Genomic DNA, 22,902 nt, shown 5'->3' on the forward strand with positions numbered 1-22,902 from the left:
AGAATCATTTATATTTTCCTGTGGAGAGTTTGATTACAATGTGTCACGGTGGAGATCCTTTCTGGTCATGTCTATTAGGAGTTCTATGTGCTTCTTGTTCTTGGATGTCCCTTTCTTTCTCCAAATTAGGGAAGTTTTCTGTTATTATTTCACTAAAAAGGCCTTCTTTCTCTCTTTCCACGCCTTCAGGAACTCCTAGGACCTATATGTTGGGTAATTTGATAGTATTCTATAGATTCCCAATAAGGGTTTTTGTTTTCTAACTTCTTGTTTTTGGTCTGATTGTATAATTTCCTGCCGTTTGTCTCCTGAGTCGAATTTTCTTTCTTCTGCTTCGCCAATTTTGTTTTTAAAGCTTTCCACTGCATTTTTTATTTGTCCTATTGAGTTCTTCATTTCCAAGATTTCATTTTGATTTCTCTTTAAGATCTCGATTTCAAGGGAGTAATTTTCTTTCATGTCATATATGGAATTTATTAGTTCTTGCATTTGCTTCTGATTACTTCTAAGTAATCCTACAATCAATTTTTTGACTTCCATTTCTGGCATTTCTTCAATCTGTTCATCTTCACAGTCTAGTACTGAAGTGTATCCTTTTGGGGGCATCATGTTGTGTTCCTTATTCTTATTTCTTGAATTAAAGCATTTATTATTCAGCATTTGTGGAGATACTCGTTGGTTTCTTTGTTTTTTCACTGTGGCAGGTTTTATCTTTGGGCTATACCTTTGTGGATTAGTGGAGTATCTACCCTTCAGTGAACACCTAGAGGTGTGTGGTGTGTGTGGCCAGGGAGCTCTGTTCAGTTCTCCAGGGTGAAGGGAGTATCTAAAGTGACACCCAGGTTGGACATGGTAATTTTTTTTTTTCTTTAAATCAGAGGAGTTTGTTCTGCTCTGTTGACATAGACTCAGCTCACCTGCTCTCCTCAAAGGAGACCAGTGGCTGGGAGCTAGCCCAAGTGGGTATAATAGTCACCTGTGCTGCCACAGGACCACGCAAATGATCTGTGCAGTCCTTGATGTAAGCACAGATTCGCCAGCAATGTCCCTCACCAGGTAACCAGAGAGCCCTGAGCATGTCCAGTTTCCCAGTGACTGCCCAAAGTCCCAGCCACACTCTGAGCCCTCGCACACAGCCTCAATGTTTTCACAATCCCGGCACACAAGCCTTCCATAGTCACAAGCACCCAGCCTCCTGTCAGTTCTCCCCACCAGACTCAGGAATCTCCACTCAGCTGGCTGCTGAGTGTGGACACAAGCTGGTGCAGCTGTTATGTATGTCCAAAATGTCACCCGCTCTCTATTGGCTTGTTACGGGACACTGTTGCAGGGTGATCGGGGAGAGAGAAATGTGACCCCTCTTTTTTCTCCTTTAGTTTGGCAGGTACACTGTCTCCCACAGACTTTGAAGCCAGATTCCCTCCAGGCTCTTCCTACAGCTTTATTGTCAGTGGCTGGGCTCACCTCATTCTCCAGCACTGGTGTGGAGGCTCTTGGCTGCTGGGGTCTGAGTTTTGTGCACCCCTACCCTCCACGTAGGTCCACTGTGTCCCTCTGATTTGTTTGGAGTTTCCTCTACTGTTTTCTCCCTAACTGCCTTGAGACTACAATCTCTCCACTTTTTAAAAATTATCTTTTCCTAGACTAGAACAGTAAGCTCCCTCCCTACTCTGCTATCTTAATCCAATCTCTCTACTGTCTTTTGACATAAAGTGTAGTAGATAAAATTCCAAGGCTAACCCATTTTTCTTCCTCATAAAAATGACCTTACCTTTTTGCCTGAATATCCCAAACTTTTCTTTTCCTTTAAAAGACAGTTTTGGGGCTGGCACCACAGTTCACTTGGTTAATCCTCCGCCTGTGGCACCAGGATCCCATATATTGGCACAGCTGTTCTATCCAGTTGCTCCTCTTCCAGTCCAGCCATCATCTGCTGTCTCCCAGGTGCACTAGCAGGAAGCTGGATTAGAAGTATAGGAACCAGGCCTTGAACTGGGATGCAGGTGTCCAAACTGGCAGTGCAATCCACTGTGCCACAATATGTGCCCCAGGATCATGGTTTTAAAACCCACTGTGACATTTGCTTTATGATTAATTCATTGTCCAATGTCACTATTAATATGGTTGGGTTTTTGTCAGTTTACTGTTTTCCAGTTGATTTCTGCCTTCTTTTATATGAGTGAACATATTCTGGTATATTTTAATTCTTTTAATGATTTTTTTCAGTATGTACTTTTTCAATTATTTCTTTAGTAGTTAACGTAGACCTTATACATCTTTTTTTGATATGAAGCATACATTTCCACTTTTATTTTCCAGAGAATAATTTTTCTTCAACCCTTAAAGATCACATTCCTTACATGGGCTTTGGTGGAGGCTGTGGGACTGCACCGGCAGGCCTAAATTGGGGTGGTGGTGTCTGGTCCTCGTAGGCTTCATGATACAGATTTCTGACCACCAGGTTGTGAACTGCGTCCACCCACACAATAATGTAACTTCACATACAGCTTCAATGCACACAGGCATCGAAAACACTGCTGCGGCAATGTCCCTGATGGCTGCAGCCTCCACTGTTTCAAATGACAAACTTCTTATTGGCCCTGTCCTTCGGCACACAGTGAGAGCAGTTTGCTGCACGTGGCCACAGCCCCTTTTAGCATGGCCATTGTTCCTTCATTTGTCATTTTGGAACCAAGGACCCAAAAGAATGATCTTATTAGAATCTACTCTACAGCTCTGTTCCTTCTAGTCAGTTGCATACATGTGTATCACTGCATCACAGTCTAAATGCATTAACACTTCTTATAATCCAAGGTCTTTCATAATACCTGAAGGGAGAGCAAGTACATTTGCTAGTCTTATTTATAATTTCTCATTCTGTGCATTTCTTCCTGTAGATTCATTATTGCAATACAGGTGTCCACCCACTTGATTTTTGCAAATACACATTTCTCTATGTTATATGTACACAGTTATGTTGTTTTATAGAACAAGGAGAAATAGATTAATTGCAACATCTTAAGACGTTTCTGTGTAATTTTCACTTAATTTTTTGAGGCAGGATTTGTCAGTGTGGTCTTGTTTTCACACTGAAAAAATTTCCTGCAACATTTTTTTCTAGATGTACGTCACAGGAATTCTCACTTCAGCTCACCTTGTCTTTACCAAAAAAAAAAAAAAAAAAAAGATAACCTCATTTTGCCCTCACTTCTAATACTTTTGTTGAAATAAGATTCTTGGCCGGTGCCACGGCTCACTAGGCTAATCCTCCACCTGTGGTGCCGGCACCCCAGATTCTAGTCCTGGTTGCTCCTCTTTCAGTCCAGCTCTCTGCTGTGGCCCAGGAGGGTAGTGGAGGATGGCCCAAGTGCTTGGGCCCTGCACCCGCATGGGAGACCAGGAGGAAGCACCTGGCTCCTGGTTTTGGATCGGTGCAGCTGCTGTGGCAGCCATTTGAGGGATGAACCAACGGAAAAAGGAAGACCTTTCTCTGTCTCTAACTCTGCCTGTCAAAAAAAAAAAAAAAAAAAAAAAAAGAAAAAAGAAAAAAAAAGAAATAAGATTCTTAGTTGAGAAGGCTTTTTTTTCCTTTGAGCAGTTCTTCCTGCTATTCTTCTGCCTTTGGGCTCCCATTGTTTCTGAGAAGTTAATTTCCACAGGGTTTTTCTTGTATATATTTCATCTTTCTTTTGTGGTTTTCAAGATTTTTTTCTGTCCTGTGCAAGATGAGTGTTTTTTTTCTTTTGATGTTTCAACATTTTTTTTGCCGTTCATCATTTTTTACTCTATCTGGGTATGGATCGATTATCTTAAAATTGTTGATCTTGGGTTACTGTTTTTCATCAAATTTGGGATTTTCAGGTATTTATAATTTTTTTCTTTCTCCTTTAACACCAGCACATATAATTGATTTTTAAGATCATTTTAAAAAAAGACTTACTTGAGAATCAGAGCTTCAGAGGGGGAGAAACCAAGAAGTCTTCCACCTGCTGGTTCATGACCCAGGTGGCCACAATGGCCAGCACTAGGCCAGGCCAAAGCCAGGAGCCAAGAGCTTCATCCCATTCTTCCATGTGGGTGCTAGGGGCTCAAGCACATGGGCCATCTTCTGCTGTTTTCCCAAGTGCATTAGCAGGAAGTTGGATTGAAAGTGGAGCAGCCAGGACCGGAACCATCACCCAGTTGGGATGCTGGCATTATAGGTCAGCTTTGCCTGCTAGCCCACAGCACCAGCCTGATAACTCATGTTTCATACTTTTCTTCTCTTGTATTTTTTGGATTGTGTTATCTCATTCATACTGATTAATCTTTATTTCCAGATTCTTTTTACTAAAGGCTGATTTACTTTTGAGCACTTCTCAATTCATCATTGCAGTTTTTGTACCTTGTAATTCCAGAATTTCCACTTAGTTTTATCATAATTCCTTAATTTACTGATATACTCCATTTGATGGAATACTGTCACATACCTTCTTTCACATCCAGCATCAATTATTTCCTTTAGTTTCAACATGTTAGTAATTGCACTTTGAGGCCGGCACCGTGACTCAATAGGCTAATCCTCCGCCTTGCGGTGCCGGTACTCCGGGTTCTAGTCCTGGTCAGGGCACTGGATTCTGTCCCGGTTGCCCCTCTTCTAGGCCAGCTCTCTGCTGTGGCCCAGGAGGGCAGTGGAGGATGGCCCAAGTACTTGGGCCCTGCACCCCATGGGAGACCAGGAGAAGCACCTGGCTCCTGCCTTTGGATCAGTGTAGTGCGCCGGCCGCGGTGGCCATTGGAGGGTGAACCAACGGCAAAGGAAGACCTTTCTCTCTGTCTCTCTCTCACTGTCCACTCTGTCAAAAAATAAAAAAATAAAAATAAAAAAATAAAAAAATTGTACTTTGAGGTCTGCTTCCAACATGTGGGTTGTTTCTTCCTCTTGTTCTCTATGTATGGATCAGTTTCTTGTTTCTCTGCATGTCTGAATTTTTTATTGAAAACTGGGTATTTTAGATAACATGTCACAGCAGGTCTGCCTATTCGTGTCTCTTTCTTCCCAAATTGGGCTTATTTAGTTACTTGGCTAAACTGTTCCAGCTAAGTCCTTTTACCCTGAAAAGTGTGGCCTCTGCTGTTCTTCCTCAGACAATTAGGTCTGGGGGTATTTAATCACCCTAACTTCTCCCTCCAATTCCAAGGACAGGAGGATTTTTTCTTTTTGGAGAGGGTTCTGCTTCACTGTTTCCCTTCCTAAACTCCCTGGAAAGGTTCTAGATAGTTTGCCTCTATTGTTATTACATCCTGCTGTTAGCAACTACTTCTGCTAGCTAACCTCTATACTTCATCTGACACTGCTCGGGGTGGGGGTGGGAGTTGACTGCTTGATCCAATGAAATTCAGGCCCCTGTAGAGTATCTTTGAATCTTACTCTACCCTAGGACTCTGCCTCTGTCATTCTTTGTTGAACTTTTTGTTGGTCTTTTCTTGTTGCCACTGCCTGTTGCAATCATGGAGCTACCCGTCTCCTCTTCACTGCCATTACGCCATACCCCACTGCAACGACCCACTGTATTTGGCAGCACCCTCATACTCTAACTTCTCCATTACTCTAATATAAATAGTCAGGCCCTTTAGTGAATGTTATGGAGCTGTTTTTACGGCATGCCATTCCCACTTGATAGACTGCTGTGCTGCTGATACAGAGCTGAAGATATATAGTAGCCTGCTTTTTCAGAAACGACACCCACAGCCTGCAAGTGGGGAAGTGGGTGGTAGTCTCTGGACTTTTCTGCTTGCCTCACCTTGTATGGAACCTCCACCCTATGGGTAAGCTGGGGCAAAAGCATTTGGAGTCCAATATTGTTGATGTGCCATTCCTGTGTCACAGCTTCTGAACTACAAGCAGGGACCAGATAGAGGAAGCAGCTTTAGACTCCTTGGCTATTTTTGCTTGGCAAAGTGCTTCTGTAACACGAAGCTGAGGGGAGTGAGAAGTAACGTTAATCTACTCTTCAAAAGGAGAAGCTGTAGGCCCAGACTGGGATCTGAAGGGAGGGGAAGTGAGGTCAGGGCTCAAATGCCACAGACTTTTTTCTTTTAAACCTAGATTTAGATTTTCTTGAATAAATATTTTGGCAGTTTGTACTTTTGACAACTTTCAGAAACTTAAACATTTTTTAAAAAACAATTTTTACCTGTTACGGCTGTTTCATTGAGGAGAGTCAGTGGATTTCCTCAGTTGCCATTTCAAGTGTTTCCTGATTACTGTTTAATGCATGATTAAAATACAGGCAATGAGGACCTTTAAGGCAGTATGTTCACAACCTGAAATAGTGTTCTGCTGCCATCAGTTGATTCAACATCAACATGAAGCATCCAGAATAAATAAGCAGTTCTTTAATAGTTACTTAAATATTCCCAAGGTGAAGCGTGTTCATAGTTCATTTACAAGTGCAATGTTACACCAGTAAATGTTACATGACCTGTTGTAGAAAGTAAATAACGCTGATTAAGAATCAGTCCTGAAATAGTCTGCTGAATTTCTAATTCTAATAAGTAGATTAAAAACACAATTGTGAATGGTATAAAGATGTAAGAAACATATGTGATAAAATCAACCTCAAAAATAGAGAATCCACACTCTTCCCAGATAATTTAAGAACTCAGACATTTTCCTCAACTGAAACATGATGGCCACAGAGAATATGGTAAAGATGCTTTTCAATGGTTGGAGTATATAAATCTCCAGAATATGAGTACTGATGATCAATGGATCAAAAGCAACAGAATTTAGAAAACACATTTAAACCTGAAGTAATTGTAGAAATAAGAAGACGATTTACAAGGAATTATTGAGCTCTAATCATCATCAGAGTCTGAATCATATTTCTTTCCTCCTCGGATAGTTTTCTTCTCCAGCTTTGTGAAGTTTGTTCCAAATTTCTTTTGGTTCTGAAATGGTGGCTCCATTAAATTTCCACTACAAATAAAACAAATTTGAATAGTATTTTATCCTTCATAGTTTAGAACAGTTGAGACATTAAGTTTTAGTCAAAAAAAATCTTTTCTTCCTCTTAGAATATAACACAATTTCTTTGTAGTATGTGTCATGGAAGAGGTATAATACCCACCCTGATGATTAATAGCTTTAAATCTCATTTTGTACCACTTAGGTAATTTTTTCCCCATTTCTCACTAATTATTCATTAACATTTCAAGGCTGTGTCAACAGAATTTCTGATTGAAAAGCACAGAAGAGCATTTTGGTTTTTATTGGTTCTGGATATGGCGAGCCTGTATTAGAAATTCTTTTTACTGTTAGAATGACAAACAATGCTACTCTACTTCTCATAGCTAACCTGCTATAACTAGCTTGATTCTGTTTAATATTCCTCAATATTCAGGTCTCTAGAGATATCAGCAAAACTTATGGAATTCAGTATCATTGGCCTGGAATTGGTATTAAACTTTTCAATGAGGTCTGAGAAATAAAATGTGACATTTCTTTAAAAAATATCTGGGGAGTATTCCTAGAAACCAGATGTTAGTTTTGAAAAGTCATTTGTCACTAAAAGGAAGCACAGCCCCTTGGAGAAACAGCTGATTCAAGGGAGAATACAATGTAACCCCCAACACACCTTGTTTATACCAGAAAAGAAGTGCTTAAAGAATTATGGGGCTATGTCCAAAGAATACAGAGGCCAGCATGAATGAGGCCCTGGGTCAAATCTGGGGCTATGTGAATGTCAAAGTAAGTAATAACAGTAACAGACTACAACTCACTGAATACTAAGTGGAGGAGATGGGAGAGTACCTCATTAAATTACCATTTGGCCTCAGAGACGTGCAATTATCACTAGAAGTGAGACAAACCATCATCATAAGCCTCCTGATGAAAAGGGATCCAGCGTCACTTCCATAAAATGCTTGTCAAAAATGCATATTATGAACCAAATCTTGAGGAAATATTAGAAAACCCAAAGGAGGGATGTTCTATAAAATAATAACCTTATATAGAACCTTGTTCTATAAAATAATAACTCTTCAAAAATACCAAAGTCTTGAAAAGTAAAGAAACTAACAAATTGTAAATTACAAAAAGCTAAAGACATGTAAGTAGATGTGACACTTTTTTTTGTATAGATGACATTACTGGGATAATGGTAAAATGTCATAAGGTCTGTAAATTCCTGTCTATATAATTCCTATTTTAATATTGCACTGCGTCTATGTAAGAAAATGTCCCTCTTCCTAGGGAATACATATGGAAATACTTAGGAGTCAAGGGACATCCATAACTTCTACTCAAATGGTTCTGAAATAAAATTTTACTTCTATCTACAAACAGAATGATAAAGTAAATATAAAATGTTTAAAATAAGAGAATGTGGGTAGAGTATGCAACGTGTTAGAAGTGTGAAGTCTTTTCAAAGTATATAATTTTAACATTAGTATTCTATTAATATTAATAAAATGAAACCAATTTACATAGCATAAGAATGAGGTAGGCATGTCTAGTAGAGGATTTAGAAAAAAGTAGAGAGGAAGAAGGGGAGAGAAAAGATGACAACTTTCTACTCACTGAAAGACACTATACCTTTGGAATGATAACTGCATAATTTTACCTGTTATTTTTGCAAATCACTAACAGGGGCAAGACTTAAGATGATGTTCTGATTTGTGGAATTAGATAAAGTTTTTTTTTTTTTTGAGAAGTGGACAAAGAAATGAATGAGAAATGGACACTGCATTTTAGACTTTGAGACTTTTCTCCGCAGAAATATAAACTAAGCACAGAACCCCTAAAAAATCTAACATTTCAAAATATAATCTTTATAGTAGCATGTTTTAAATTTCCCCAAAGAGAATCACTTAAGTCATTGTCAACTGGAGTAATGGGGCCTCAATCTGAAACAGTCAACTTGTTATTTTGGGTTTCCTGACTAATACAGAATCAATTTCAATAGCATATTTAAAGGTTGAACACTTTTAGTCAGGTATACTCTAAGACTCAGATTTATCTAGAAGTCTGGTATTTTTTTTTTTTTAAAGATTTACTTATTTATTTAAAAGCAGAGTTACAGAGAGACAGAGAGACAAGGAAAGAGTGGTATCTTCTTCCATCCACTGGTTCACCCCCAAATGGCTGCAATTGTTGGGCTGGGCCAGGCTGAAGCCAGGAGCCTGGAAGTCCATCCAGGTCTCCCACATCAGTGGCAAGGGCCAAGCACTTGAGCCATCTTTGTTGCCTTCCTAGGAAACAACAGCAGGGAGCTGGACCAGTGGTGGAGCAGCCTGGACTTGAACCAATATCCATATTGGATGCCGGCATCAAAGGCAGCGGTTTGCTTAGGTTGCTGCACCACAAAGCAAGCCTCCACAAATCTGATCTTTCTGCGCTAATCTTTTTTTTTTTTTAATTTTAAAGACGGAGTTACAGAGAGACAGAGGGAGAGGCAGAGACACTGACAGAGATCAATCTTTATCCACTGGTTCACTCCCCAGCTGGCTGTAACTGCGCCGATCTGGAACCAGGAGCCAGGTGCTTCCTCTTGGTCTCCCATGCAGGTGCAGGGGCTCAAGGACCTGGGCCATCCTCTACTGCTTTCCCAGGCCATAGCAGAGAGCTGGTTTGGAAGTGGAGTAGCTGGGACGCGAACCGGCACCCATATGGGATGCTGGCACTGTAGGCGGTGGCTTTACCCACTATGCCATAGTGCTGGCCCCGCAATCACATTTTAAGAGCTATGCTTTTAAACTTTTTACATCTCAGTTAAAAGCTCTTAATTTAGTAAGATACAAGAAAGAGGGGCTGGTACCGTGGAATACTGAGCTAAGCAGCTGCCTGCAATGCTGGCATCCTGTATGAGTGCCAATTATACTCTGCTGCTCCACTTCTGATCCAGGTCCTTGCTAATGTACCTGGGAATGCAGCACAGGATGGCCCAAGTTGGGCCTTTGCCACCCATGCTGGAGATGGAAATGGAATTCTTGGCTCCTGGCTTTGGCCCGGCTCAGCTCCAGCCCTAGCCACTGTGGCCATTTGGGGAGTGAACCAGTAGATGAAGTTCAATCTCTTTCTCACTGTGCCTTTCAAGTAAGTAAATCTTGGGGGAAAAAAAAAGTTACAAGAAACTTCTCTGAAAATGCCAACTAGATAAATGTTTTTTCTGATGAAAGTTACCTGTAGTTAAGAATATCAGAGCAACCGAGCCTCCATTCCAGAGTTTCCGTAGTGAAGTCATCTGAATTTCCTAGGTCGGTAAATCCAACAACATAATCTTGTGTTTTCCCGTCTTTTACCAGTGCCAGTGTGGGAATGACTTTGATACGCAGTCTCTCACAAAGGAAAGGTGCTTTTTCCACGTTCAGCTTCAAAAATTTTGTCTCAAGATGTTTCTTGGACAATATCACCAAATGTCTGTCTAGTATTTTACACCTGTAAGTCACAACATAAACATCAGTAAGGTACATCTTTATCGCTGTTTCCCTTATTCATGTTTCCTGGTATCTCAAACAGGAAACATTAAGGACAGATCTAAACTTCATAGTACCCAGAGACCTTTAAGAATCTGAAATGAGCACTGCTTGGGCTCCTGTATCCACATGGAGACCTGGAAGAAATTCCTGGCTTTAGATCAGCTCAGCTCTGGCTGTTGCAGCCATCTGGGGAATGAACCAGTAAATGGAAGACCTCTTTCTTTCTGTCTCTATCTCTCTCTGTAACTCTTTCAAATAAATAAATCTTAAAAAAAAAAAAAAAAAAGATGCTGCTTGAGCACCCACATTCCATACTGGAGTGCCTGAGTTCAGGTCATGGCTCTGCTTCCAATTCTGGCCCTGGAAGGCAAGGGGTACTGGCTTAGGTACTTGGGACCCTATCTCTCTCGTAGAACACCTGGACTCCTTACTTGAGCCTGGCTCAGTCCTGGCAGCCGCAGGCATCTGGGGAGTGAATCAGGAGAAGAAAGAGCTCTCTTTGTCTGTCTGCCTTTCAATAATAAATACATCAAAAATTTTAAAAACCCAAAAAATGCAAGACTTATTATTTATAATCTACCTACTATAACCCAAGAAAATTTATGGGAGAACTCAAGAAGTATGGGATTACAATAGTAAGAATATATGAAGCAACTGAAGACACTACACTTACACTAACGCTAGAGAAAGTGTCATGTTTTCAAGTGGCCTCTTGATGGTGTCACACCACCATCTAACCAGATTAGCTGAGGACTTGAAATTAGCTTTCTGAAGAACCCAAGTGTTGTACTCCTGATTTTGTGTTGCAGGCCTTAGAAGAGTTCTAATGCCTGTTGCCCTACCACTAATTGAAGGTGGAATGAAATATGAAGATATACAACTCAAAAGACAAAAGCAGCATGGAGGTTTTTTTCCCCCATTAAAAATTTTTTTTTTTCATTTGACAGGCAGAGAGAATGAGACATAGATATTCCACCAGCTGGTTCACTCCTCAGCTGCCCTCAACAGTCAGGGCTGGGTCAGGTTGAAGCCAAAATCCAGGAACTCAATCCAGGTCTCTCACATGGGTGGCAGCACCCCAACTACTTGAACCATGATCTGCTGCCTCCCACTGCACTCATTAGCAGGAAGCTGGACTGGAAACAGAAGGGCCAGGACATGAACAGATATGGGATATAGGATTCCAAGTGGCAACTTAACCTCCGTGTCACATGCCTAACCAGACATGGGGCTTTTAATAGCCAGCAACTTTGGTATTTGGAGAAGTACTGTCCTAAAACACAGACAAGCTTAGAAGATTCCAGTGGTCAGAGAAATAACTGTTGCATTCTGTAAAATCAGGGTGCCTGATGCTATTATTTTGGAAGTGGAATTCAAGACAAGACTTGGGAATACTGAAAGAAAATACCAAGTCACAAGTCTGACAGAACCACAATCTTTATGTTTAGATTATGATCATCCTATTTAGACATTTAGCAAAAGATTCTTGCTGTTTAGCAGTTAAAATACACTTATCATTTACACCAATGAACATCCTGTGGAATGTTGTCTTTTTTTAAAGATTTACTTATTTATTTGAAAGTCAGAGTTACACAGAGAGGCAGAGAGAGAGAGAGAGAGAGAGAGAGAGAACTTCCACCCACTGGTTCATTCCCCAGCTGGCTGCAACGGCTTCACTGACCCGAAGCCAGAAGCCAGGAGATTCCTCCAGGTCTTCCCATGCGGGTGCAGGGGCCCAAGGACTTGGGCCATATTCCAATGTTTTCCCAGGCCATAGCAGAGAGCTGGACCAGAAGTGGAGCAGCTGGGACTATAACCAGTGCCCATACGGGATGCTGGCGCTGCAGGCGGCAGCTTTACCCGCTACGCCACAGCGCTGGCCCTAGAATGTTATGTCTTTAAATCTAGTCCCATGCCAGTATTTTATCAATAGGTAATTTAGAAAGATGAAGTGCGAAATCAGCAGCATAATCTGTGCACATTTTGGTGTAGCAGTAAAGAAGCTGCTGGGAACACCTGCATTCAATATTAGAGTACCGAGGCTCAAGTACTGGCTCTGCTCCTGGTTCCAGCTTTCAGCTCATGTATACCCTGGAAGGAAGCAGCTGATGGCTCAAGTAATTGGGTCCTTGACACTTACATGAAATACTTGGATTGAATTTCTGGCTTCTGGCTTTGGCCTGGTTCAGCCTTGGCTGCTGTAGGCATTTGTGGGGAGTTAAGTAGCAAATGGGAGATCTCTATCTCCCTACTTCCAAACAAAGTAATTGAATCAAATCTTGTAGTGATTACATATCTCCTTTTGTAATGTTATAGAAAAATCCTATTTTGATAATCTACATTGTATCACATGTCTTTAATGTCTTGAGACAAAAAACCCTTAACATTAATTGCACTTGGAGGTTCAATTTAAAGGGAGGGCCTAGAAAAAGAATGGGGGCATATTATTAAATATTTTTAGTAAAAATATTACCTGTGTCTTGCTCAGAGTATGTAAAACATGCTCTTTAATTTGGCATATATATATATATATATATATTTTTTTTTTTTTTTTAAAGGCAGAGATAGAGATCTTCCAACTTCTGGTTTGCTTCCCAAATTGGCTGCAACAGCTGGTGGGGTCTCCCACATGGGTACTGGGGCCCAAGTACTTGGATCATCTTTCACTGCTTTCTCAGGCATATTAGCTTGGAACCAAATTTGAAGTGGAGCAGCTGGGATTCAAACCAGTGCCCACATGGGATGCTGGCACTACAGGTAGAAGCCTAGCCTTCTACATCACAGTGCTGGTCCCTAATTCGGCAAATACTTTTAAAAGGTATTTTGCTATTATAAGTAAAACAATACTTACTATAAAATTTCTAAAATTCTTCTAATGCTTTCCTATACCTTTTAAGTTGTTTACCCACTTTATTTTTCTTTGAAGTCTAATTTTCCCTTCTCTTCCCAACCTCTCTTGAAAAGATAAAAGTGGTTTTGTTAAAAAAAAAAATGGACATTTTTTTTTTTTAAAATATGGTAGGCCTTTTGAACTGTGCAACTTAATTTTTGAGTATCTGAGAATTTATTACGTAATTGATAAAATGCCTATGTGTACTGTTAGTTCAACCATATATCTATTTATACTGCTTGAGTCTATGTGGTTATAGTCCCATGAGAAATAATTTGTCACAGTGTTCACCAGTTTATAAAAACTCAGGGTAGGAGCTTACACCTATAATAATTATGGCTGGATGTTTCGCCTAGCATTAAGATGTCACTTGGGACATCCACATCCCATACCAAGAGTGCTTGGTTAAGATTCTCAGCTCCACTTTGAGTCTGGTTGTTAATGTACACCCTGGGAAGTAGCAGTACTTGGGTCCTGTCACCCATGTGAGAAACATGAGTTGAATTTCTAGCCCTGGACTTCTATCTTGCATGATGCAGACATTTGGGGAGTAAACCAGGGGATAGAGGATTTCTGTATCAAATAAAAACTGAGACAAAATTTAAAAAGCTGAACTGCCCATTAAAAAACTTTAAAAACCATTTATTCACTGATTCTTTTACCATTTTCCACTGAGATTTCATTACTGAACTACATATGTGATACAGGAAAGAAACTTTCAGGGCACAGTAAAGAGGCATCAAGATTACAAGAAACTTTTGCTAAACCCAAATTTACTTGAGAAAAAAACTATACTAAGTACACAAAAGGCAAACTGACAAAAGACCCAAGAAGCATTTGGTGTCGTAGTCATCTAAAGCTTTTCTCAAATTTTATTGGTCAAAACACCAGTACCTACCTTGAAGGGTTACTGTGAATATTCTAGCCTACAAGAAAGCATGTAGTCATATTAAGTACTAAGAACTTCGCTAGATACATTAACAGGTTAACTAAATGACTTGAATTCTGATCTTCAGCTCTGTCTGAAAAGTACTCCTGGTGCAACACTGTTTACATGTCTACCAAATACATTTACCAAGCAACTTCTATTTGTTGGGCACTGTTACTCTAGGGCAGGGGTGGAGAACCTTTCTTCTGCCAATGACCATTTGGATATTTATAACATTCATGGACCATACAAACTTATCAACTTAAAAATCAGGGTGCTACAGATTTACTGAATTTTGAGTCCTGCCTGTGGCAGCCTTGGCAGGGCCAGACCGCATGCTTTCCTCGGGACAGAGGTTTCCCCACCACCCTTGCTGTAGTGCTACGCGCTCAGGGCACAGTGGGCTGCAATGCAATGAAACTGTGCCTTTCCATAACTCTCTGGTCAGAGAAGACATGGCACACAAGTGAACAAATAGTATCAACCACATACACTGATATGATACCAACATTTCACCTCTTGACGACTGGCAGCTTAAGGAAGGTGTGCCAGTGGGAGATGACGGTGTACCACAAATGCAGAGTGTTTCTCTGAACCCTTCCCCCTTCCTAATCTCTTCCCTCCATGCTTCCTTACAGGGGATTTTCACCAACTCAAATGAAGCTGTAGGGCTGGTGCTGTAGCGTTGTGGGTAAAGCCACCACCTGTGGTGCTGGCATCCTATATAAGTGTCAGTTCGAGTCCCAGCTGTCCCACTTCTGATCCAGCTCCCTGATAATGCGCCTGTGAATGTAGCATAAGATGGCCCTGACTGGGGCCGGCTCCATGGCACGGTGGTTAATCCTCCGCCTGTGGCACCAGCATCCCATGTGGGCGCCGGTTCTAGTTCTGGCTGTCTCTCTTCTGATCCAGCTCTCTGCTATGGCCTGGGAAAGCAGCAGAAGATGGTCCAAGTCCTTGGGCCTCTGCAACCGCATGGGAGACCCAGAAGAAGCTCCTGGTTCCTGGCTTCAGATCGGTGCAGTTCCAGCTGTTGCTGCCACCTGGGGAGTGAACCAGCAGGAGGACCTTTCTCTCTGTCTCTCTCTCTCACTGTAACTCTGTCTCTCAAATAAATAAATAAATCTTAAAATAAATAAATAAAGATGGCCCAGATCCTTGGGCCGCTGCACCCATGTGGGAGACCTGGAAGAAGCTCTTGGTTCCTGGCTTCAGATTGGTCCAGGTCTGGCCATTGGAGCCATCTGGGGAATGACATCCCCCCCCACCATCCCCCCAGTAATTCTACTTTTCAAATAAATAAATCCTAAAAAAAAAAAAAAAAAAAAAAATGAAGCTGTGGGTTGTCAGATGAAGACAAGTGCCAGCACGCAGCAGAGGCAAGAGGGCAGAGCCGAGACAGCAGTGAGTGACAGGGACCCTACAATATGGTGGATGCCCATCTAAGGCAGGTGGTTGCAACTCAGCAATGGAACAGTGCTACTGCAGTGAACTTCAGCTCTGCTACTTTCAAGTTTTCTGATTTTTTTTTAAAAGAAAAGTCCTAAAATCTAGATTAAAACGAGGTTTCTCACTTTTTTAAATGCCATCACCTAATCAAATCTGTCGGCCAGAAAAAAGAGAAAGATTGAGTTCTCTGGTTTACGGTCTAATCTCTTCTGAGGCATGTTCACTTTCCAAGACATCTGGGTCCTCAGACAGGGCTGCTCAGCCAACAGAGCTGCCAGCTGAGGAGTGACTGAGCACCAACTGTGAAAGTCTGTGGGCATATTTTAAGTGTATTTTTCTCAGATGTTTTTAACTAGCAAAAATATAATTCAGGAAGTATAGCTATTCATATGGGAATATTGTTGCTTTTCAATAGTAGTCACACTTTCACATCACAAGTCTAAGTTAATTGTTAAAATAACATTCGTTTAACTTGAAAGTGCTGACTAACATTAAAGGCGGCACTGGAGTACATAGAGTACAATGAAACAACGAGAAGGTGGTTCTTTTAGTTTTCTCAGAGTGTCTCTAGCCAAACATCTCATTCTATTTCAGAAAAAGTCACAGATGGAAATAAAGTTACCTGAATGTAGAATCTCTGTAGAAATGGCAAACCACTTTTTTGCTCTCCTTGACTTCTTGAAAAAAGTCTCTCTCACTAGGAATTTCTCTATATTCCCCATGTCCTTTAGAAAGCCATTCCTAAATTGGAGAGAAGCAAAGTATTACACATGTTCAGTATCTCTCAGTACCACCTGGCATCTTGAGTGTCCCAGTTGCCATAGTAATTTGTAATTTGTAAAGAAGTGGATTTTACCTTGCAGAGAAATGAATCCCTGGAGAGTTTACCACAGTTCTAGTGTCAATGCAAAACCACCCATGGGAACTGACTGCACAGCACTGCCCAGACAGGAGACATGAACGTTGTAAGTCTTGGCAATTTACAACATTTGCTTTCTCAGAACTCCCAAAATAAAATTGTGTCTCGAAAGACACAGTAAACATCCATTTAATTTTTTTGCACTCTTGAACAAAAACCAGAAGTTACTACAAAGCGTTCGGTAGTAATGCTAGGAGTCACGGCCAGGCAGCCCAGGAGAGAGCAGCACTGACACTGCGGAGCCCTGCCTGCTCTGCTGACCACCTCAGGGAGACACATACCTCTTCTACGCTAGCCACCAGTGGGCGGTGTCCTTGGAAGAAAAGGTAGTCTACTCACATGGTGCCCAACCCAACTCCCCAAATCAAATCAACAAGTCTGATGACACCTTTCAGCTTCTGGAACCTTTTCTGCGGCAGGAAGCTTGACACCATGGCTGGAGGCTGGGTCTAATGAAAAGGGGCACTGGGCTTATCTGCAGAAGGCATATGTATGAACACATGCGCTACCATTTTTGGCTATGCCTTCTAGCAGCCTCTCTGAGCCTCCATCTCCTCATGTGTAAAGTGCAGATGACAAAACAATTATCTCCTGTGCCATGAAATGAAAATAAGGCAATCGATAGGAAAACACCTGGAAAGGTAAGTGGCTTGTGTGCTTCAAGGCATCTCTTTGCATCTATCTCATCTTTAGGAAGGTCTTTTCACATCAAACTGCAACACGTCTCTAGCTTTGATCTGTGCATCTCAGCTTGGTCTTAGATAGTTTACCTCTTTCACACATCAGCCTGTCAAATATCATCACCCATCTTGCCTAAGTCTTCCCTTCTCCTCAATGAACATTTCCAGTTCTTTTTACCTTTTTCCTACGTGAAAAGATTCCTAGATTTTCCTCTTCCCAGATGTCCTCCTCTGAATGTACTCTCATCTGCCCGTGAACTTTCAACACACGGCAGAGGTCTGAATCCAGCCCTCCAGAAATGGCCCACCCAGGGAAGCCAGGAGTGCCATTTCTGTTCTGCCTCTGGACTTCAGTTGACACAGCCCGGACTGTATTGCTGGTTTTCATACAAACTTTTATCAGCTTACATTGAGCTCTCTCTCACAGAAGGCCCTGATAATGTCACCTTTTTTTTTTTTTTTTTTTAAAGTTTATTTGAAAGTCAGAGTTACACAGGGAGAGGAGAGGCAGAAGCAGAGACAGAGAGAAGTCTTCTATCCGACGGTTCACTCCCCAATTGACTGCAACGGCTGGAGCTTTGCCGAGCCAAAGCCAGGAGCCAGGAGCTTCCTCCAGGTCTCCCAAGTGGGTGCAGGGGCCCAAGGACTTGGGCCATCTTCCACTGCTTTCCCAGGCCATAGAAGAGAGCTGGATCGGAAGTGGAGCAGCCAGGTCTCAAACCGGCACCCAAATGGGATGCCGGTGGTTCAGACCAGGGTGTTAACGCACTGCGCCACAACGCCGGCCCCCGCTTACAATGTCTTCTTACGTGTAGTCTCTATAAAGACTTTAAGTTCTCAAATACAGTTCCTCCACGCTGTTTTCCTGACTCACCAAAGACACTTGCCTTCAACAGAAAGCGTTTATTTAAAGTACTCTTAATTCTTTCATTATTTATCCTCATGTATTGAACCAAGACACTGAAGACCCGAGCCTGTCCAGATTCCTTTGAGGGAGGGTGTGCTCACTCTTCACCTTGGCCCATGTTCAATGCCTGTCCAGAGATACTCCCCATGCCCCTGGACTCCTAGCACAGAACCTCCCATACAGCACGTGCTTCCCTAAGGAGGATGGGCCTGCCGAGGTGTGGCAGCTGGCAGCACCTGGCCCTCCCAGTGACACCTAAGTCTCTGCTAGGCTCCACTTCTCCATCTTATCCCTCTGTTCCCTTCCTTAGTGCCACATCTTTGGCTGCCATAAGAGTAGGAGGGTTGACACAGGAATCCACAGACTAGCAAAGGCCTATTGACTGCTGAGTACCAACCACTGCATTCAGATTTCCCCAATCCCTTCATGGATCAGAAAGTCAAAAACTACTATACAATCAACACTACTCTTTCTTTCTTTCTTTCTTTTTTTTTTTGACAGGCAGAGTGGACAGTAGAGAGAGAGAGACAGAGAGAAAGGTCTTCCTTTGCCGTTGGTTCACCCTCCAATGGCCGCCGCGGCCGGCGCACCGCGCTGATCCGATGGCAGGAGCCAGGTGCTTCTCCTGGTCTCCCATGGGGTGCAGGGCCCAAGCACTTGGGCCATCCTCCACTGTACTCCCTGGCCACAGCAGAGAGCTGGACTGGAAGAGGGGCAGCCGGGACAGGATCGGTGCCCCGACCGGGACTAGAACCTGGTGTGCCGGCGCCGCAAGGCGGAGGATTAGCCTGTTGAGCCGCGGCGCCGGCTCAACACCACTCTTTCAAAAAAATAACTAATATAAACTATTAAGGTTTCTTGCCTACTTCCACAGAAAACATTTTAATGAAAAAAAAAAAAAAACCTGGGGCAAGCATTGTGGCGCAGGAGGTTAAGCTGCTCCCTGCAATGCTGGCATCCCATATGAGCGCAGGTTTGAGTCTCAGCTGCTCCACTTCCAATCTACCTCCCTGCTAATGTATCTGGGAAAGGAGCAGAAGATGGCCCAAGTACTTAGGCCCCTGACAGCCATGTTTGAGACCCAGATGGAGTTCTGGTTTCAGCCTCGCCTAACTCCAGGCTTTGAAGCCATTTGGAGAGAACCAGTGGATGGAAGCTCTCTTTGTCTCTCCCCCCAATTCTGTAACTCTGCCTTTCAAATTAATAAATAAATCTTAAACCAAAACTGAGAGGGTATTGTGGCACAAAAGGTTAAGCCACTGATAGCACCCTATATCAGAGTGCTGGTTTGAGTTCCAGCTGCTTCACTTCTAATTCTGCTTCTTGTTATTGTGCCTGGGAACACAGTGGATGAAGGCCCAAGTACTTGCGTCCCGGCCACCATGCGGGAAACTTGGATTTAGTTCTCAGTTCCTGGATTTGGTTTGGCACAGACCTGGCTGTTGCAGCCATCTGGGGAGCGTACCAGTGAATGGAAGATAGCTGTCTCTCCTTTTCTTTCTATTGCTCTGCTTTTCAAATAACCACATAAGTAAACTATTTAAATGCAATGGCAGCTCTATAATGGGACCCTCTGAGGTACCCCGTGATACATTTTAAGTTGGTTTACATATTAACAAGGTCTCAAGTTATCTTGCCTGACTTAGCTGGTTTTTAATTATACGTGATCAGACTGTTTTGAACTGGTGAAAACTTCCTTTAAGGATCATTTAATGTATGTTCCTTACTGCCAATTCAAGTAGATTCAGTCTTTCTATAAAAATCTCCTGGCTGTGACAATTTCTTTAATTAGTTGCTAATGTGCAACCAGAAGAGGTCAGCAAGGACAGGGCTATGGGGCCACCTTCCTTTGTGACCCAGCACCTACTGCTTTCCTGAACACAGAAGCCACATAATTACAAGATTATGCTGCAAATGCCTGAATTAATCCCTTCAACATAAATCGACTCAAAGCCTCTCATCTTCTTTGTCTTATCTCGTTTGCTGTGAAGACATCTAAATTCGGATGGACATAATACTCCTGGAAACTGCCAACTCCCCGGATCTTCTGACACTGTTTCTGGTCTATTGTCTCAACTAAACAAATCCAAACTCCGAAAACGATCTTGGGCAGTTCTTGCTTTTACCCTACTGTGGAGAGCAGCACTGATTTAGCTAATTTAAACGTGTCTTTAAAACTTTTGTGTTTTTTTTTTTCCTGGGCAAACTTTAAGCAGGGATAGGTACTTTGAATTCAAAAAACCCTACACATGAGGACCAAAATATGCTACAGCACACGTATATAGAAGTTGTTAGGCGCATACTGTTATAGCAATGTCAGAAAGCAGGGCAGAGAGGTTACTTGTTTCTGCTGTTGGGCTTTCCTTAGCGCCTCAAGTCTCTTCTCTTTGAGGCGTTCCAATTCATCCTCGTCCATCTGATCCAGTTTCTGAATTTCAGAATCCAAATGTTCTTCCACTAGTTTGGTAGTCTGAAGCAACTGGTTCTCCAGGACTTTGGAAAACATGTCGACAGATGCGTCTGCTTCCATTCTTCCAAATGGCACAGTTCAGCCTTGGGCTGGGAAGAGAGTTTACAAAGACAGAAAAGCCAACAATCAGCAAACGGCTTTCTCTCTTACTTTCACAACTTCTGCAGTCGGTACTATGTGTACGTCATGGACTGCTGTGTCAGCACCCGAGCATTTGACATCAGGCTTAATAATTTTCAATTAAATGTTCCACCCAAAAGCTTAGACAGCAAATTGTAGGTGTTTCTTAGTCTTTGTCTAAACCGAAGCAAAGACAAATCTTTATAACCACAACCAGACCACAGAAGAATGAGTTGTGAAGTTATAACTAGTGAATTATACTGATAATCAGTATCCTTTACCAAATGGAAAGGGAAGCAAAACAGAAGTGGCTGTGAACAGTGATAATTTATAAGTACTGAAGTTTTACACATACAGCATGTACATTTATCAAACCTTCGTCCAACACAGAGTTCAGTATATTAGATTGTTTTATGATCACTGCCCAAGTGAGTTTCATTTCTTTAACTCCTAAGGAACCTTGTCAGAATTTGTGTAAGAGGGCAGCGTCTGGTGTTCTGTAAGCGTTAGTGTCCATTCCTATTCTCCTATACATAACAGAATCTATGAGACTGTAAAAAGTAATATTGGATTCAATTTATTTAAAGCCAGTGTTCTTAGCTTTGATGTAAAATAAACACTTCAAATATTTTTTAAAACACTGATGCCACCCTGCAACCATCACTCCACAGTGTAAATGTTTTAAAATTCAATTCAGATGAGAAAAGATCTAAAGTACAGCATATGTTTTAAAAGAAATGGTGTTTTCTACCAGCAACAAAGGGCAATTTTATGTCTGAGCTATTACCATAGAAACACAATTTATAATTTGCCTGCCAAAGCAAATTATAAATGGGAGACCTGGAAGAAGTGAGTTACGGCACATTTACAAATACAGGCTGAGCATCTTAATCCAAAAATCTAAAATCTAACTTGTTGAGCAACAACATTATACCAGCCACTTAAAGTTCCATACCTGATCTGACGTGATGTCAAAATGCAAGTGCACTAAAAATATTATACAAAATGCCTTCAGGCTAGATGTATAAGATGAAAATACAATGTAAGTAAATTTCATGTTTTGACTTGGGTCCCATTGCCAAGATAACTCATCATGTATATGCATATATAGTTCAAAGTCTGAAAATAACTCATCATGTATATGCATATACTCCAAAATCTGAAGGAAAAAAATCCAAGATCCAATACGCTTCCAGTTCCCAGCATTTCAGATAAGGAACAGTCAACCTGCATTACTGAAGATCTTAGAAATCTGGGTAAGAAACGGAATTAGCACATCGTCAACGCTAGGAAACGGAGACGGAGCTGCACTCCGAGTACAGTAACAGACTCTCTCCAGGAAGAGGTCAGAGGCCTGCGCCGCTCGGGGCGGGGGCCAGCCCAAGGCCAGACGGACCCGGGGCTGGGCGGCCTGGGCGGCAGCACCTGCTACCGCCAGGGGCTCGGCGACGCTCCCGCCCGGCGTTTTCAAACAAGCTCAGAACCGCGGAATATGGGGGCGGCTGGCGGTCGTGACCCCATCCGGGGGGGGGGGGCAGGAGAGGACCGAGGTCCGGGTAACTTTTCAGCCTCTGATTTCTCCTTTTCTACAGCTCCAGCGGAAGGGCGGGGCGCGGCACCGCGGGTCCTCCAATCCCCTACCCACTCCCCTCCAGGCAGACGACCAAACGACCAAGGGCCCACGTCCTTAGCAGCACCCCCGGGAACCAACAGTACCCCCGCCACTCCCTGGGCCCCCGGGACCAGACCAGCGCTCAGTTCCGGCAGCCCTGACGGCAACGCCCCCGGCGCATGCGCCGAGCCGCCGCCGCCGCCCGGACACCGGCGTCCCGGCCGCGCCCCTCCCCCAGCCCCGACGCTGAGCAGCGGTGCCTCACGTAACACCGGGCCGCGGAGGCTGGCTCTGCCGCACCACCCTCTGCCTCACCCAAGCTCTCGCCGATTCCTGAAAAGCGAGGGTAATAGCCGCTTAACAAGAGCGTTGCACTCTGGTTTCAGCCTCTCAGCCGCTACCGGCGGGCGCGGACACGCGTCACTTCCGCCTTCTCATTGGCTGCGGTCGTCTCGCGATACAATCT

The 22,902-nt window shown here is 42.7% G+C and overlaps 1 protein-coding gene across 2 annotated transcripts; it reads right to left on the reverse strand.

The window, feature by feature from the left end:
• Positions 1 to 1,020: 1,020 nt before the first annotated feature.
• TXNDC9 (thioredoxin domain containing 9) lies at positions 1,021 to 22,880 on the reverse strand. Of its 2 annotated transcripts, none has more exons than XM_062209948.1 (5): positions 21,780 to 22,114; positions 20,576 to 20,793; positions 16,351 to 16,469; positions 10,166 to 10,420; positions 1,021 to 6,961 (listed from the first exon to the last, which is right to left on the reverse strand). In XM_062209948.1, exons 2-5 carry the CDS (start codon positions 20,762 to 20,764, stop codon positions 6,841 to 6,843), a joined length of 684 nt encoding a protein of 227 aa, XP_062065932.1. In that variant the 5' UTR covers positions 20,765 to 20,793; positions 21,780 to 22,114; the 3' UTR covers positions 1,021 to 6,840. The 2 variants fall into 2 exon arrangements, with proteins under 2 accessions (XP_062065932.1, XP_062065931.1); XM_062209947.1 differs by lacking the exon at positions 21,780 to 22,114 and adding an exon at positions 22,752 to 22,880 and having other exon boundaries at positions 1,023 to 6,961.
• Positions 22,881 to 22,902: the final 22 nt, after the last annotated feature.

This window comes from Lepus europaeus, chromosome 13 (assembly GCF_033115175.1).
Source record: "Lepus europaeus isolate LE1 chromosome 13, mLepTim1.pri, whole genome shotgun sequence".
Classification (NCBI taxonomy): domain Eukaryota; kingdom Metazoa; phylum Chordata; class Mammalia; order Lagomorpha; family Leporidae; genus Lepus; species Lepus europaeus.